General features: G+C 48.7%; 1 protein-coding gene across 1 annotated transcript in view; it reads left to right on the top strand.

Annotated features, from left to right (window-relative positions):
- Positions 1 to 1,647: 1,647 nt before the first annotated feature.
- Positions 1,648 to 13,999, top strand: part of COMMD10 (COMM domain containing 10) — a 97,048-nt gene continuing 84,696 nt past the window's right edge. The window contains exons 1-4 of the mRNA XM_040997146.1: positions 1,648 to 1,710; positions 2,588 to 2,678; positions 4,297 to 4,407; positions 6,040 to 6,195. Of these exons, the coding sequence (XP_040853080.1) occupies positions 1,670 to 1,710; positions 2,588 to 2,678; positions 4,297 to 4,407; positions 6,040 to 6,195 (399 nt within the window). The 5' untranslated portion in view covers positions 1,648 to 1,669. The remainder of the gene's footprint in view (positions 1,711 to 2,587; positions 2,679 to 4,296; positions 4,408 to 6,039; positions 6,196 to 13,999) is intronic.

Raw genomic sequence — 13,999 nt, 5'->3', positions numbered from 1 at the left:
GAAGAGGAGGTGGGCTTCTTTAGAAATGGGAGACACTGAAGCCAGGCAGTGACTCTCCTTCAGGCAGTGCATCAAGACCAAAGGCAAATCAGATGATTGCAAAGGAAGCTGTTGAGCTAAGGTCGTGTGTGCCCGGTCGGAGCCCCACAGCGATGCACAGTCCTGCGTCTTCTTCTTCTTTTTTTTTTTTTTTTCCAGAGACGTAAATTCAGGAGTATGTGGAGTGTTGTGGAACTAAATGTATTTGTATGTGTTCAGCACACTGTGTAATTGCCTCAATTATCCACGAGGGAATTATCCACTTTTAATTTGCAATCTGGCTTCTCCTCTCAGTCAGGATGGCTTGGGGACGGCTCTAGTCATGCCAACCAATTTAAATCACAATTTAAGTAAAAACGGAATTAGGAGGAAAATTAAATCCAGGCTCTTGCCAGCTCTTGAAGATTCTGCTGTGGAAACAGAACTCTAGCTGTGCCCCAGTGCCAGTAAGCCTCCCGTGGGCTCCCGCACTAGTTTCCAGTGCGATTCTGTTGCTCGCTTCCTCCCGGTCCAACCAGATTTATGCTGACAACAATCTCTAGAAAAAGCAGTACCCATCACAAACATTTCTCAGCTTGAAAACACTGAGTGCAGAGGAACACACACACACACACACTAGCATTTAGTAGTTTGCCCTTTCTCTCCAGGTGAAGGCGCACACTGCACCTGCCAGCCAAGGGCTTTTCCAGTCTCACCTACTGTTTGTTCTTCAGACTCCATTTAGGCCCGATCGCTCCTTGGCCTTTGGCCCCCCTCTCCCACGCATACCACCTGCCCTTGGAAGTCCACTCTCACCCCTGAATCTCCTGGACAGGCCATGGAATTTTTCTATGGGAGGTGAAGATCTCTTTTGAGTCTCCTGCGAGCTCCTTAGCATCTTCCGACAGTTCAGGACCCTTACTGTGCTGTCCCCACGGATGCATGCACCTTCAGCGACCGCCAAGCGGAGGCAGGGGTCTTGATCTGTCAGTTGTCTGTGCCTAGAATACAGTAGGCATGCACCCACTGGACACTGGTGGGCCCGGATGACATGCACCAAATCCGTGGGTGCCCAGCAGAGCGCCCCGGGGTGCAGGCAGGAGAGGGGTGGATGGTACAGAGCCAAGACAGGGCTGGCAGTGACAGTCCTGCCTCAGCCTGCTGGGAGCCCAGTCCAGCAACCAGATGGAAGGGGGGTTTGTTGCAGCTAGCCTTCCTGAAAGCATTTAATGCCTGTAAGGTGGGGATGCCATCAAAGTCAGTGGAACATGTGAAAAACAAACATGCATGGATTTAAAAATGTTTTTGCACTAAAATACACTTAAAATTTTTTTTTTAATGTCAGAAGCAGAGAGAGGAAAGTGACAGATGACCACAGGCCATAGAGAGAGACACATAAGCACACCCCCATAGCTCATCACAGGACGCTGTACCCCAGCACACACACCCATAGCTCCCCAGGCCTGCCCCGCACACGCCCATCACAGGACGCTGTACCCCAGCACACGCACGCACCCCATAGCTCCCCAGGCCTGCCCCGCACGCGTCCTGCTCCCCGCCCCGCCCCGCCCGCAGGAGCGCGCAGCCGCGGTGGAGGCCGGCGTGGCCCTCCCGGCTTTCCGTCCCGGCGCGGCGGGCGGGGAGCGCGAGCATGGCGGCGTCCGCGGCCCTGATCCTGAGGGAGGGCCCCAGGTAGTCGGGGGTCGCGCCGGGGACGGGGTGCGTGCGGCCGGCCGGGTTCAGGTGACCCCGGGAGCGGGGCCGGAACGTGACTGCCGGACGGGTGTCCCTCTCCCCGCTGCGTCCTGCGCCGCGGCCGGCCGGACTCGGGGACGCTGTGTGTTGGCGGTTCACTTCCCTGTCTGACGGCCCGGGCTGCTCACCAGACAGTTCCCTCGTATCATCAGATGATTAAAGCGCAGGCACCACGTGTAGCGAATGTTGGTGGCGCAGGGGCAGGCTGGGCAGCGGTATTGCGTGTGTGTGTCCAATGGGGCAGAGTCGCCGTTTTCTAGGCCCGGTTCTCGTGGGTCCCCTGGGCTCTGCCACCAGACTCCTCCCTGGGCACCCAGACGGCAGGCCTGGGCATGGCTGATTCCAGCTGGAAAGGTTTGGCAGCCACTGCGCGCTTCCTGCCCACAGGACCTTGTGCACACGCTGTCCTCCGACTCCAGTGCCGTCATTTGCCCCGCCGCTGGTGTTCACTGCTTCAACTGCCACACCCATCCCCGGGGGCTGCCGTTCCTGGGTGGGTTAAGTGGGTGCTTGGAGGGCCCCTGTTAAGCTAATGCCATCCCTCCCCACTCCCCCCGCAGGGCGGGCAGGAGCTCCCCCAGTCCTCAGCTTGCTTAGCTCAAAGGCAAGTGCCCCGTGGAGCTTTTCAGCAGGAGTTGCTTTGGGGGGTCTGGTGGGGGAGGTACTGAGAGGGTCCCTGGCTTTCTGTGTCCTGTCTGTGGTTCCCACTCACCAAATGGCACTCCCAGTTGACATGGAAACTCACAGATCCCCCAACAAGTGTGGCAAAAATGGGAACACTCCATTAAAACTTTTTTTCCCCTCTTTTATCTAGCATGAAAAAAGCGGTGACTCTGATAAATGCCATAGATATAGGAAGATTTCCACGGCTGCTCACCCGAATTCTTCAAAAACTTCACCTGAAGGTCGGTCTGGTTCTCGCAGTTGCCTGTGATCCTGCCTGGTGATCTCGCTGTCATTAACCCTGGTTGGTTTATCTGGAGAACTTTGGGACTGTTGTGTTCTCCGGAGAGCTGAGCCCGTGGAAGGTTTGATGACGTTCTGTGGTCAGAAGTTTGGAAGCGTTGTAAAGATGGGTAGGTAGGTAGGTAGATAGCAGCTTTTTCTCTAGAGGTGTTTCTGAAATGTGGTTAAGACTGCCTGTTAGTTTGATGTGTATTATGGGATTAATGTAGAGTTGAATGTGCTGTGGGGAAAATGGCTTTCACAATTTCTCACTTTTAAGAATTACCATGGGCTGCTTGCCCTGGATCGGTGAGTTCCGTCTATTTTAAGCGTGTGTTTCTTGGGGGGTGTGGACGTTCAGTAGCTTGCTCCATGAGCACCACTCCCACTCCGTTCCACCTCGGAGTGTCAAGAGGTTTTATTCTACCCAGCACACATTTAAGGGTTGCCCGGTAACTGCCCAGCTTGCCACAGGCTGAGAACTGGGACTGTTTCCAATCTCCTCTTCTTTCTCCTGGCCTGGACGTGGCCTGAGAGCATCCCTCAGATCCAAGCTGTGATGCAAGCCCTAGCTGGGTCGTTAGCCTCGCGCCACTGAGAAGGGCTGTGCACTCCTCTTGATCTGTTGAGAAAGTTCCGGCAGAGACTTCAGCACTTGTTGCTTTCCCTGTCCTCTGACTCTGTCAGGGCCATCTTTGAGATGGGCAGAGTGCGTAGCTCAGTGTAACTCGAGACAGGGAAGTGAGTGGCGATGTTTAGAGGTTTGAGTGCTACTGTAGAGGTGGTCAGCTTGGCACTTTGGACACTACCGACAGGCGGAAGGCACTTCCAGACAGTTCCATGGAGTCAGCCCCAGGACTGGAGCCAGCGTGGCCCAGGACATCTGGTGAGCCGAGCACCTGGCCTTCTCCCTGGCCCGTGCTGTGACCTGTACTTATGTGGGGAGTGTTTGGTTGCTTTGTTGCAGTATGTGGCAATGGGAGCCTTTAATGTCCAGGGACTTTTAAACACCTTATAATGTCCCACCTAGCTTTCAGGTAGTCTTCCTGGGAGACACAGGGAGGTCAGGTGAGTTTCCATAGCTGAAGGCTTCAAATGAACAGTGGTCTCTGAGCTTCCAAAGGAGCTGTCACTGGGAGTCCTTTGGTGTAAGTGCTGTGTGCCTGGCCCTGTGGGATCAGCTCAGGGGCTCCTCACCATGGCAGTGGTGAGCAGGGCGTGGGCTGAGTGTGCTACTCTCAGTGGGGCATTAGGCAGCTTCAGGAGTCCCCACTGGCTGTGAGTGGACCTGAGGAAGTTCTGAAAAACATGCCGGAAGTAAAGAAAGCCCCGAGTGTGAGATTTCTTTCATACGAGGTGAGAAGTCATCCAAGTATCTTGGAAGTGCCGTAGGATCCTGAACATAGAGCTCCGGCTTCATAATTACAACCTGCACACAAACAGTGACTGTGATCCAGTAAAACCCTAGGTTGGACCACCTGCGGTTTAGGAATTTGAAAGCCCAGGGATGGCTTTGTTTTTTCAGTGCAGGTGGGTCTGAATGCCCCGTGTGTGCTGATGGTCGTGCTTGTGTTTTAGGCTGAGAGCAGCTTCAGTGAGGAAGAGGAAGAAAAACTTCAGGCTGCCTTTTCTCTGGAGAAGCAGGATCTTCACCTCGTCCTGGAGACGGTGGCGTTCATCTTAGAGCAGGTACTTTCTCTGTCTCAAATCCCTATGATTTGCTTACTAATATTTGGATTGCTGTGACAACTGTATACAACATTCTGTTTTTAAAAAGCGTACAGGCTGGAAGCTGTAGGTTTATTACAGCCAAGAATGTCAGTGGAGTAGAAAAGTTTTGTTGAATGCATGATTTCTTTCCGTTGTATTTTATCCTATGAAGCCATCTTCCTTTTTTTTTTTTTTCAACATTTATTTGTTTTTATTGGAAAAGGAGAGACAGAGAGAAAGATCTTTGGTCCGCTGGTTCACTCCCCAAGTGGCCACAATGGCCGGGGCTGAGTGGGTCTGAAATGAGGTGCTTCTGAGTCTCCCACGCGGGTACAGGGCCCAGAGTCTTGGGGGACCAGCCTCTACTGCTTTCCCAGGCTGCAGGCAAGGAGCTGGATGGGAAGTGAAGCAGCTGGACACTAACTGGTGCCCAAATCACATCCCAGTGTTGGCTAAGTGAGGATTTAGCCACTGAACCGTTGTGCTGGGTCCCTACAAAGCTATCTCAATGTTGAGTAGTATCAGCAAAATATTTGACAGTATGTATTCAACCTTTATCAGCTTGAGACAGATAAGATATGAATAATTTGGAACAATGAATTCATTTCATTTGAGCAATTAAATAAATTGTTTGCCGAGATACGTGGGCACTTGAGTAGGAGGATAAAGACCTGGGGAGAAGGGGCTCTCCTGGCAGGTGGCCTGCTGGGTTGCCTTCTGCACTGCTTCTCCACGTCCAGGTCCTTCTGCTCTAAGTTCCTGCGGCTGGCTGTTCCTGCAGTCTGCCTGCTCGATTGCTTTGTCCATGGCTCCTCTCGGCTGGGCCATGGTGGGTCTGTCACCATGTCCTGGTGCTGCTGATGTCTCCTGCACTAGCCTCTAAATGTACAGGGGAGCCAGGCCCCTGTGTTTTTTATGCACCTTATGTTAGTCTAGCCCATTGTTGGGCTTAATGCTACTGGTGGTTGAATAAGGGGGTGCTTGTGATGTGGAAGTTGAGTAGGACCGAGCAGGACATGGTGCCAAGCACCCCTTGTGCCTCCATGGTGCAGATGGTAAGACACTGTGATTCTTGGTCCTGGCGGCCCCTCCCTAGAGGCCCGGGGCAGTGCCCGGGCCAGCGCAGCTGGGGGGAAGGAGGGCTGTTCCAGGGGAAGGTGGGGAGCGACAGAGAGCGCTGTTCAGAGGCCATAGATTATTTCTGCGTGTGTTTACTAGGAAGCTGGCATGTGAATACGGAATTGAGAAGGGCTTCTTCGAAAAAAAGTGTTATTTGGGAAACAAAACCGTTATACATGTCTTTAAAATAATTAAGTGAAATAGATGAGTGAAATTTTAATTAGGAAACTATTTACATAGCTAAAGCCAAGAAGTGTTCTGGTTATTAAGTGGATTTATGATTGCTTAAGCCACAGGCAAGAATGAAAACGCTTAGCTTGAATAATTTAGGTCATTTAATCTTGAATCTTCCAGCCCTTGGTTGTGTATATAATTATTTGCAAAACAACCAAAAGTGACAGCAGCAGGAATGTAAAACAGTGTTTGATTTAAGCCGTGTGAAGATGATTCTGCCTTGCTCACAGTCCGGGTCTGTGTGTGACTTCACGACAGGCGGTGTACCACAGCGTGAAGCCGGCAGCTCTGCGGCAGCAGCTGGAAAGCCTGCATCTGCAGCAGGACAAGGCGGAGGCGTTCGTGCACACCTGGGCGTCCATGGGCCAGGACACGGTGGAGAAGTTCAGGCAGGGCGTCTTGGCGCCCCACAAGGTACTGAGTGGACTGCCCCAGAGGGCGTTCTCGGTCGCGTGTGGCCTGAAGAATTCTGCGTGGAGAGGTTTGTTGAGAGGTAGAGTCAGGCGAGAGAAAATATATGCACAATACTCCTCTAAGATTATTTCCATATATTAGCATACTTGCTACCACAGTGTGTCTTATTTCCGGTTGTTGATTTTAAATGTATCTTAACTTCAGAATAGGAATGAGACAGTCTTTTTTTCTACCGAAGTCCTCGTGTGGAGATGGTCCTTAGGCATAGTGAGACTCAGGAGTTTTACCGAGCTGTGTAGATCCCTTGTTTTGGGGTGTCTGCGTTGGGGCCGGGTGTGCAGATTGGGTTAGCAGTGAACGAGCCTGTCCCTTTGACCAGGTACAGAAACCACGATGGCGCTCAACGTCTACACGCTTTGGCTTACTTTTACCTATCTATCTATCTATCTATCTATCTATCTATGTATCTATCTATCTATCTATCTATTTATTTATTTTTATTGGAAAGTCAGATGTACAGAGAAGATGAGAGATAGAAAGATCTTCGGTGTATGATTCACTCCCTAAGTGGCCACGATGACTGGAGCTGCACCAATCCAAAGCCAGGAGCCTGGAGCTTTTTGCCAGGCTTCCACGCAGGTGCAGGGTCCCAAGGCTTTGGGACTACTTTCCCAGGCCACAAGCAGGGAGCTGGATGGGAAGTAGGGCTGCCAGGATTAGAACCGGCGCCCATGTGGGATCCTGGTGTGTGCAAGACAAGGACTTTAGCTGCTAGGCTATCTTGCTGGGCCCTTTGGTTCACTTTTCATGGAGATTCTGAAGTTATGTGCAGTTTGCCATTTTTTTCAGTTAATAGTTTGTATTGTGTTAATTAATCTTCAGATTCTCCATGTTGTATCCCTGGGATAAATCTCACTTGTCTTAGAGTATAATCCTTCTGATAAGTTGCTGGATTTGGTTTCCTAATATTTTGTTTAGAATTTTTACACCTGCGTGTTTAAGGCTGTCCCTCTATAGTTTTCTTGTGATATCTCTGGCTACCTTTGGTGTGAGGAAGGGACTGGTTTCATAAAATGAGTTAAAAGTGTTCTTCCACAGCCTTCATGTTTTTGGAAGTGTTTGCAAAGTGTTGGTATTACTTTGCTTTTCCGCTTGCTGTAAATGAGAGCGCCAGCAGTTCTAAGTCCTTGTCAGCACTTGGTGCTGCTGTTTTTGAAGCGTTTCGCTTGGGTTTGTGCGTGATATCTTGTGTTTTTATCTTGCATTTCCTTAATGTGATGTGGATGATATGGTGTGCTGTCTGTGGGTCTGCTGTGGTGAATGTCAGCAAACCTTTTGTTTAACTGGCTTTTCGCATTTGGACAGAGAATTCTCATTATTATAACACGAGGAACAAGCAAGGGAATAAATCCTACCTGCCATATGGAAAGGCAGGGGTGTGGTTTATTCTGACTTGTGGAGTGAGGGTGCTGGCTGTGGTCCTTGGGAGTCTGAGGTGACATGCGTGGCTTGTGGAGCGAGGGTGCTGGCTGTGGTCCTTGGGAGTCCGAGGTGACATGCGTGGCTTGTGGAGCGAGGGTGCTGGCTGTGGTCCTTGGGAGTCCGAGGTGACATGCGTGGCTTGTGGAGCGAGGGTGCTGGCTGTGGTCCTTGGGAGTCCAAGGTGACATGCGTGGCTTGCACGTGTGTGCTCTCCTCTTGCGGGTTTCCTCTGCTGAGCCACACTTGCATTCTGGTGTAGTTGGCTGCATCATCTGTTTTGGGTTCTACTTTTTGGTTTTATATCAGCGTCATAGCTTAGCCCAGTGTCACTATGATCTTCTCTTTTGTTTTCAGTGTTACACACTTTTGTTCAAATTTGGGATTAAGGTCCATTTTGGCTTGATTTTGTGGATGGCGTGTGGTACAGTTCGGAGGTCAGGGTTTGGGTGACTGTTACTTCCAGTGCTGTTTATTGATAACATGATTCTTTCATTCCTGAATTGCTTTCCCCCTTTGTTAAAAAGACAAAAACAAAAATCAGCCACCCCACACAGACTTGTGCAAGCCTTTTGCTGCACCGGACTCTGTATGATTCCATTGATTGGGTCGTCTGTCTCAATGTCAGCTCACGTGTGTGTAGTTCCCGTGGCTAGAGCAAGCCTGACAGCACGTGCTGGCACTCACTCACTTTGTTTTTTGGTTTTTTTTTTTTTTTTTTGGTAATTGCTTTGGCTGTTTGGGTTTCTATGCCTTTTGATAGAACTTTGAAAATCAGCTTTTCTGTTTCTACAAGAGAATCCTGCTGAGAAATTGATTAGGTTTTTGTTATTTTTTTTAGGTCATTTTATCGGGGAAATAACTTTTTTTTTTAAGGATGAAGGGGAAGTAAAGCTATCTTATAACTTCCCAAGAGGCACCAAACCCTCTAACTCTTCCATCCTTTCTCTCTCTCTCTCTTTTTGACATTTTATTTTTATTCAAAAGGCAAAGTTGCAGAGAGAGATAGAGGCAGAAAGAGAGATCCCCTATTTGCTGGTTCACTCCCCAGATGGCTGCAGTGGCTGGAGCTGGGCTGAGCTGAAGCCAGGAGCCAGGGGCCAGGCCCCAAGGCTTTGGGCCCTAAGGGCAGTTGAATGAGAAGTGGGCATGGGGCAAGAACCTGTGCCCACATGGGATGCAGTGCTGTAGGCAGAGGCTTAACCTGATATGCCACAGGGCTGGTCCTTGGCGAAATGGCTTCTTAACAGTACGGGGTCTTCTCATCTATTTAGGGTTTTAAAAAAATTGTCAATGTTTTTCATTTTCACATGTAAGTCCTGCAAATATGTTGTTAAATTTATATCTCAGTATTTTGTTCTTTTTCTGAGCTGCAGTGAATGGCGGTGTCTCACATTTTTGTTTTCCATTGTTTATTGTGAGTGTACAGAACTAGCGTTGATTTTTTGTATTGACTTTGTGTCTTGAGAGCTTGGTGAAACACTAAGCATTTTTATAGATTCTTGTGTTTTCTAGGTGAGCAGGAACATCTTATGTAGATGGCGATAGTTTCTTTCTCTCTAAGATTTACTTTATTAATTTGCAAGCCAGAGTTACAGAGAGGTAGATCTTCCATGCCGGGTTCACTCCTCAGACGGCTGTACCGAGCAGGCTGGGTGAGCTTGTTCCGTCAGCAGGGAGCTGGCTGGGAAGTGGAGCAGATGGGTCTCGGGACTGGAGTGGGTATCTGTGTGTTGATGTGTGATGAGTGGCAGCCTAACTGGCTATGCTGCAATGCCGCCGGTAGCTGAGTTTCTTGCCTTCTGGTCTTTATGTTGTTACTGATTGTTCTTGAGTTGTTTTGCTGTTGAGGACTTGTACTATGATAGGTTTGAGTCCCCTTGGCTCCGTCTCGGTTTCAGAGGAAGCGTATAGATTGTTTCTGCTGAGGACATTAGCTGTCAGTCCTTAGGAAATGCCTCTTGGTTGTGCTTGTCTCCCTCTTGGTTTTTTTTTTTTTTTTTTAAATTCTGTGTCCTAACTATTTGCAAGCATTCCCCACTTCACTACTTAATTTTTCATAATTTGAATTTCTATTTATTCCTGCATTCTGTACATATATTAAATTTTCCAATGCAATACTTAGTTCTTTGAACTGCCTTGATTAAATGAAACCCTTCTGCCTCTTAATATGCATCTATTCTCTATATATAGAATCCATTTTGCATTTTAGCGGTCATGCTGTGCATTTTAAATTATATTTTTTTCTGCTTCCAGTAGTATGTCATTTTTTAGTATCTTCTGGATGACATTTATATTTTTTAAAACAGTATTCCCTCCCAAAGCTTGCATAATTTTATTTTATGTTTTAGAAATGTTTAATCAATATCTAATAAAGTGTCCAAAGAAGAAGTTGGAAGAACTGGATTAATTGTACCTTGGTTTCTGAGAAAGGAGCTTATCTTTTGTCGATTCCTTGTAACGTGATGGGGTAGCTAATACTTTAATACTTCAAATGCTTAATTTAAATCATATAATAGTAGCAAGCATTTCTTCTGTTTATTGTGGGATAAATATTTTTTTTTTTTTTTTTTAAAGATTTATTTTTATTATTTTTTCACTGGAAAGGCGGATATACAGAGAGGAGAGACAGAGAGGAAGATCTTCCGTCCGATGATTCACTCCCCAAGTGAGCGCAACGGGCCGATACTATGCCGATCCGAAGCCAGGAGCCTCTTCCGGGCCTCCCACGTGGGCGCAGGTTCCCAAAGCTTTGGGCTGTCCTCGACTGCTTTCCCGGGCCACAGGCAGGGAGCTGGAAGGGAAGCGGGGCTGCCGGGATTAGAACCGGCGCCCATATGGGATCCCGGGCGTGCAAGGCGAGGACCTTTAACCACTTGCGCCACCGCGCCGGGCCCGGATAAATATTAAATTAAGTGATTGATAGCTCAGTAATCTGTTAATAGTTATAGTTTACACTTGTATTAAATATCTGCCCATGATTAGTGCCACTAAGTATGTGGCTGAGTTGGGATTTGAGACAGCCAGTCACTTTTTTTTAAGATGTGTTTATCCTTTTGAAAGATTTATTTATTTTTATTTGCAAGAGTTACAGTGAAGGAGGGGGAGACAGATCTTCATGGACTGGTTAACTCTTCCAGTTGGCAGTAACAGCTGGAGGAGAGCTGATGTGAAGGCAGAAGCTGGGAGCTTTTTCAACTTCTCCCACCTGGGTGCAGGGACCTAAGGACCACCTCCTGCCTTCCCAGGAGTATTAGCAGGAGACCGGGTCAGAATTGGAGCAGCTGGGATACAACTAGCACCTATGTGGGCTACAGGCACCGCAGTCTGAGGATTGCCTACCATGCTACCATGTCGGCCTCTAAAGATTGAATTATTTATTTGAAAAGGCAGAGTGGGAGCCATAGAGATCTTCCTCTGCAGTTTACTCCCCAAATGGCTCCAATGGCTAGAACTGGACTGGTCTGAAGCCAGGAGCCAGGCAGTTCCTCTGAGTCTCCCACGTGAATACAGGGAGCCAAGCATGCGAGCCTCTCCTGCTGCTTTCCCAACTGCTTTAGCAGGGGCTGGATCAGCAGTGGAGCTGCTGGGACTCAAGTCAGCTCCCACGTGGGATGCCAGGGGTTTAACCTCTGTGCCGCAGTGCTGGGCCGCAGCAGCACGTTCCCGCGATGCTGTATGCCACCCGGACGTTAGCTCTGACATTTTCTGACGCAGGCATGACGTTATCTGGGTGTGTTTCATGTCTGTCAGTTGTTGATGCCAACCCTGAGGTCTGTGATGTCGCTGAGGGACCTGCCCCTGTGCGGCCCAGGTGGCTGTGATCGGTGCCTTCTTCACCCTGAGAACTGTAGGGAATTGTCTAAAATGCCTGGAAGGAGCTCGCATCATTCAGATGGTAACAAAAATGCATGATGCTGAGGATCATGCAATAAAGGACACGGACAAAACGTTGTGGTGGTGTAGGAGTTCATCCTTGTGGACTGCCTGGGGTTTGTAGTGGAATATACCTAGGTATAATTCTAAATTTAGAGTATTTAGGACTCACCTAAATGTTACAAAGCTATTTATTTTTTTATTAACTTTAAAAAAAATTTTTTTTATTATGTTTCAAAATACCTCCTTTTACCTCCATTGAGGTATAGTTAGCAAAAATGTGTGCTTGAGCTGTGCGGAGTAATCAGTTGACACACAGATGTGTTATGTGATGACCATGACCGTCACATTCCAGCACATCCTCCGCTCCCTGTGTTTGCTGTGAGGTTGTGCACTCTGAAATGTCCTGGAAAGGAAACAGTGTTACTAGTGGTAGTCAGCAGGGTACAGTGTTACTCAGCCTTAGTCAGCAAGGTACAGTGTTACTTGGCCGTAGTCGGCAGGGTACAGTGTTACTCAGCCTTAGTCAGCAGGGTACAGTGTTACTCGGCCTTAGTCAGCAGGGTACAGTGTTACTCGGCCTTAGTCAGCAGGGTACAGTGTTACTTGGCCGTAGTCAGCAGGGTACAGTGTTACTCGGCCTTAGTCAGCAGGGTACAGTGTTACTCGGCCTTAGTCAGCAGGGTACAGTGTTACTCGGCCTTAGTCAGCAGGGTACAGTGTTACTTGGCCTTAGTCAGCAGGGTACAGTGTTACTGAGCCTTACAGCAGGGTACAGTGTTACTCGGCCTTAGTCAGCAGGCTACAGTGTTACTCAGCCTTAGTCGGCAGGGTACAATGTTACTCGGCCATAGTCAGCAGGGTACAGTGTTACTCGGCCATAGTCAGCAGGGTACAGTGTTACTCGGCCTTAGTCAGCAGGGTACAGTGTTACTCAGCCTTAGTCAGCAGGGTACAGTGTTACTCGGCCGTTAGTCAGCACTGTATCTTAGAGTTCTAGAACTTCATCACCCTAAGGCAGGAGGTAGCCCTGTCCCTGTGGTCACCACGCTGCCCTGTGCTGTGAGGAGCACTGTAGTTGAGGATGCCACTGTGGTAGAGGTGAACCCATACAGTATTCTCCTTTCCTCTGGCTTATTTCACTGGGTGAAGTAAGTACAGACATGGCTGCACTTCTTCCTGTGTGTGGCTGAATAAAAAGTATTTTGTATAAATCTCTTGTCTCTTACAGGTTCCCCAGGGGTTGTTTCCCTATCTTGATTACTGTAACCAGGACTGCAATAAACCTGGGGGTGTAGACGCTGATTTCTTTCTTGTTGGATGCACACGCAGCTGGGGGTTTCTGGGTCGTGGGGTGCTTCTGTTTTAGTTTTGTGAGGAATTATCACATCGTTCATAATGGCTGTACCAGTTTGCATTTCCACTAACAGTGTATAGGACTCCTTTAAAAAATTGGTTTATTTATTTTTATTTGAAAGACAGGTTTACAGGGATGGGGGAGGGAGAAAGAGAGAGAGCGAGCGAGCTCCTCCATTCCCTGGTTCACTCCCTACATGGCCACAGTGGCTGGTGCTGGGCAGGTCTAAAGCCGGAGCTGGATCCTCCTCTGGGCCTCCTATGTGGGTGTGGGGGCCCAAGGAATTGGGCCGTCTGCTGCTCTCCTAGGCACATGAGCAGGGGGCTGGATGGGAAACCCAGCAGCCAGAATTTGGACTGGCTCCCACGGGGGTGCCGTCACTGCAGGTGGTTGGCTTACATGGGTTACAGTTTACCAGGGAATGGAGTTTCTTTAAGTTATCGTGATTGGAGTTTTCTGATTTTTTTTAATACCTGTACTGTATGCTTTTGCCAAAATTGAGACTTTTTTTTAAAAGATTTATTTATTTTTATTACAAAGTCAGATATACAGAGGGGAGGAGAGAGAGAGAGAGGAAGATCTTTCGTCCGATGATTCACTCCCTAAGTGAGCATAATGGCTGGTGCTGCGCTTTCTGAAGCCAGGAGCCAGGCACTTCCTCCAGGTCTCCCATACGGGTGCAGGGTCCCAAGGCTTTGGGCCATCCTAGACTGCTTTCCCAGGCCACAAGCAGGGAGCTGGATGGGAAGTGGAGCTGCCAGGATTAGAACCAGCGCCCATATGGGATCCTAGCGCGTTCAAGGTGAGGACTTTAGCTGCTAGGCCATGCCGCTGGGCCCCAAAATTGAGACATTTCTTACATTATTTTCTGAAATATTTTCCTCTTCAACTATTTATTTCCTCTAATTCTGTGACTACAATTGCATGTACAACAGGCTCTCTGGATCCATGGTTCCACATGCACGAATTCAACCAGCCATCACTCATAGGAACTTTCAAAGACTGCGTGTACACTCAGTGTATTCAGCCTTTTCTTGTTTGTTGTCACTCGTTGAGCACTGTGACCCGTTACCATTTACGTAGCATTTGTGA

The sequence above is a fragment of the Ochotona curzoniae genome, unplaced genomic scaffold (assembly GCF_017591425.1).
Source record: "Ochotona curzoniae isolate NIBS_2020 unplaced genomic scaffold, NIBS_Ocur_1.0 contig_1, whole genome shotgun sequence".
NCBI lineage: Eukaryota > Metazoa > Chordata > Mammalia > Lagomorpha > Ochotonidae > Ochotona > Ochotona curzoniae.
This window is presented reverse-complemented; position numbering and strand designations above follow the sequence as displayed.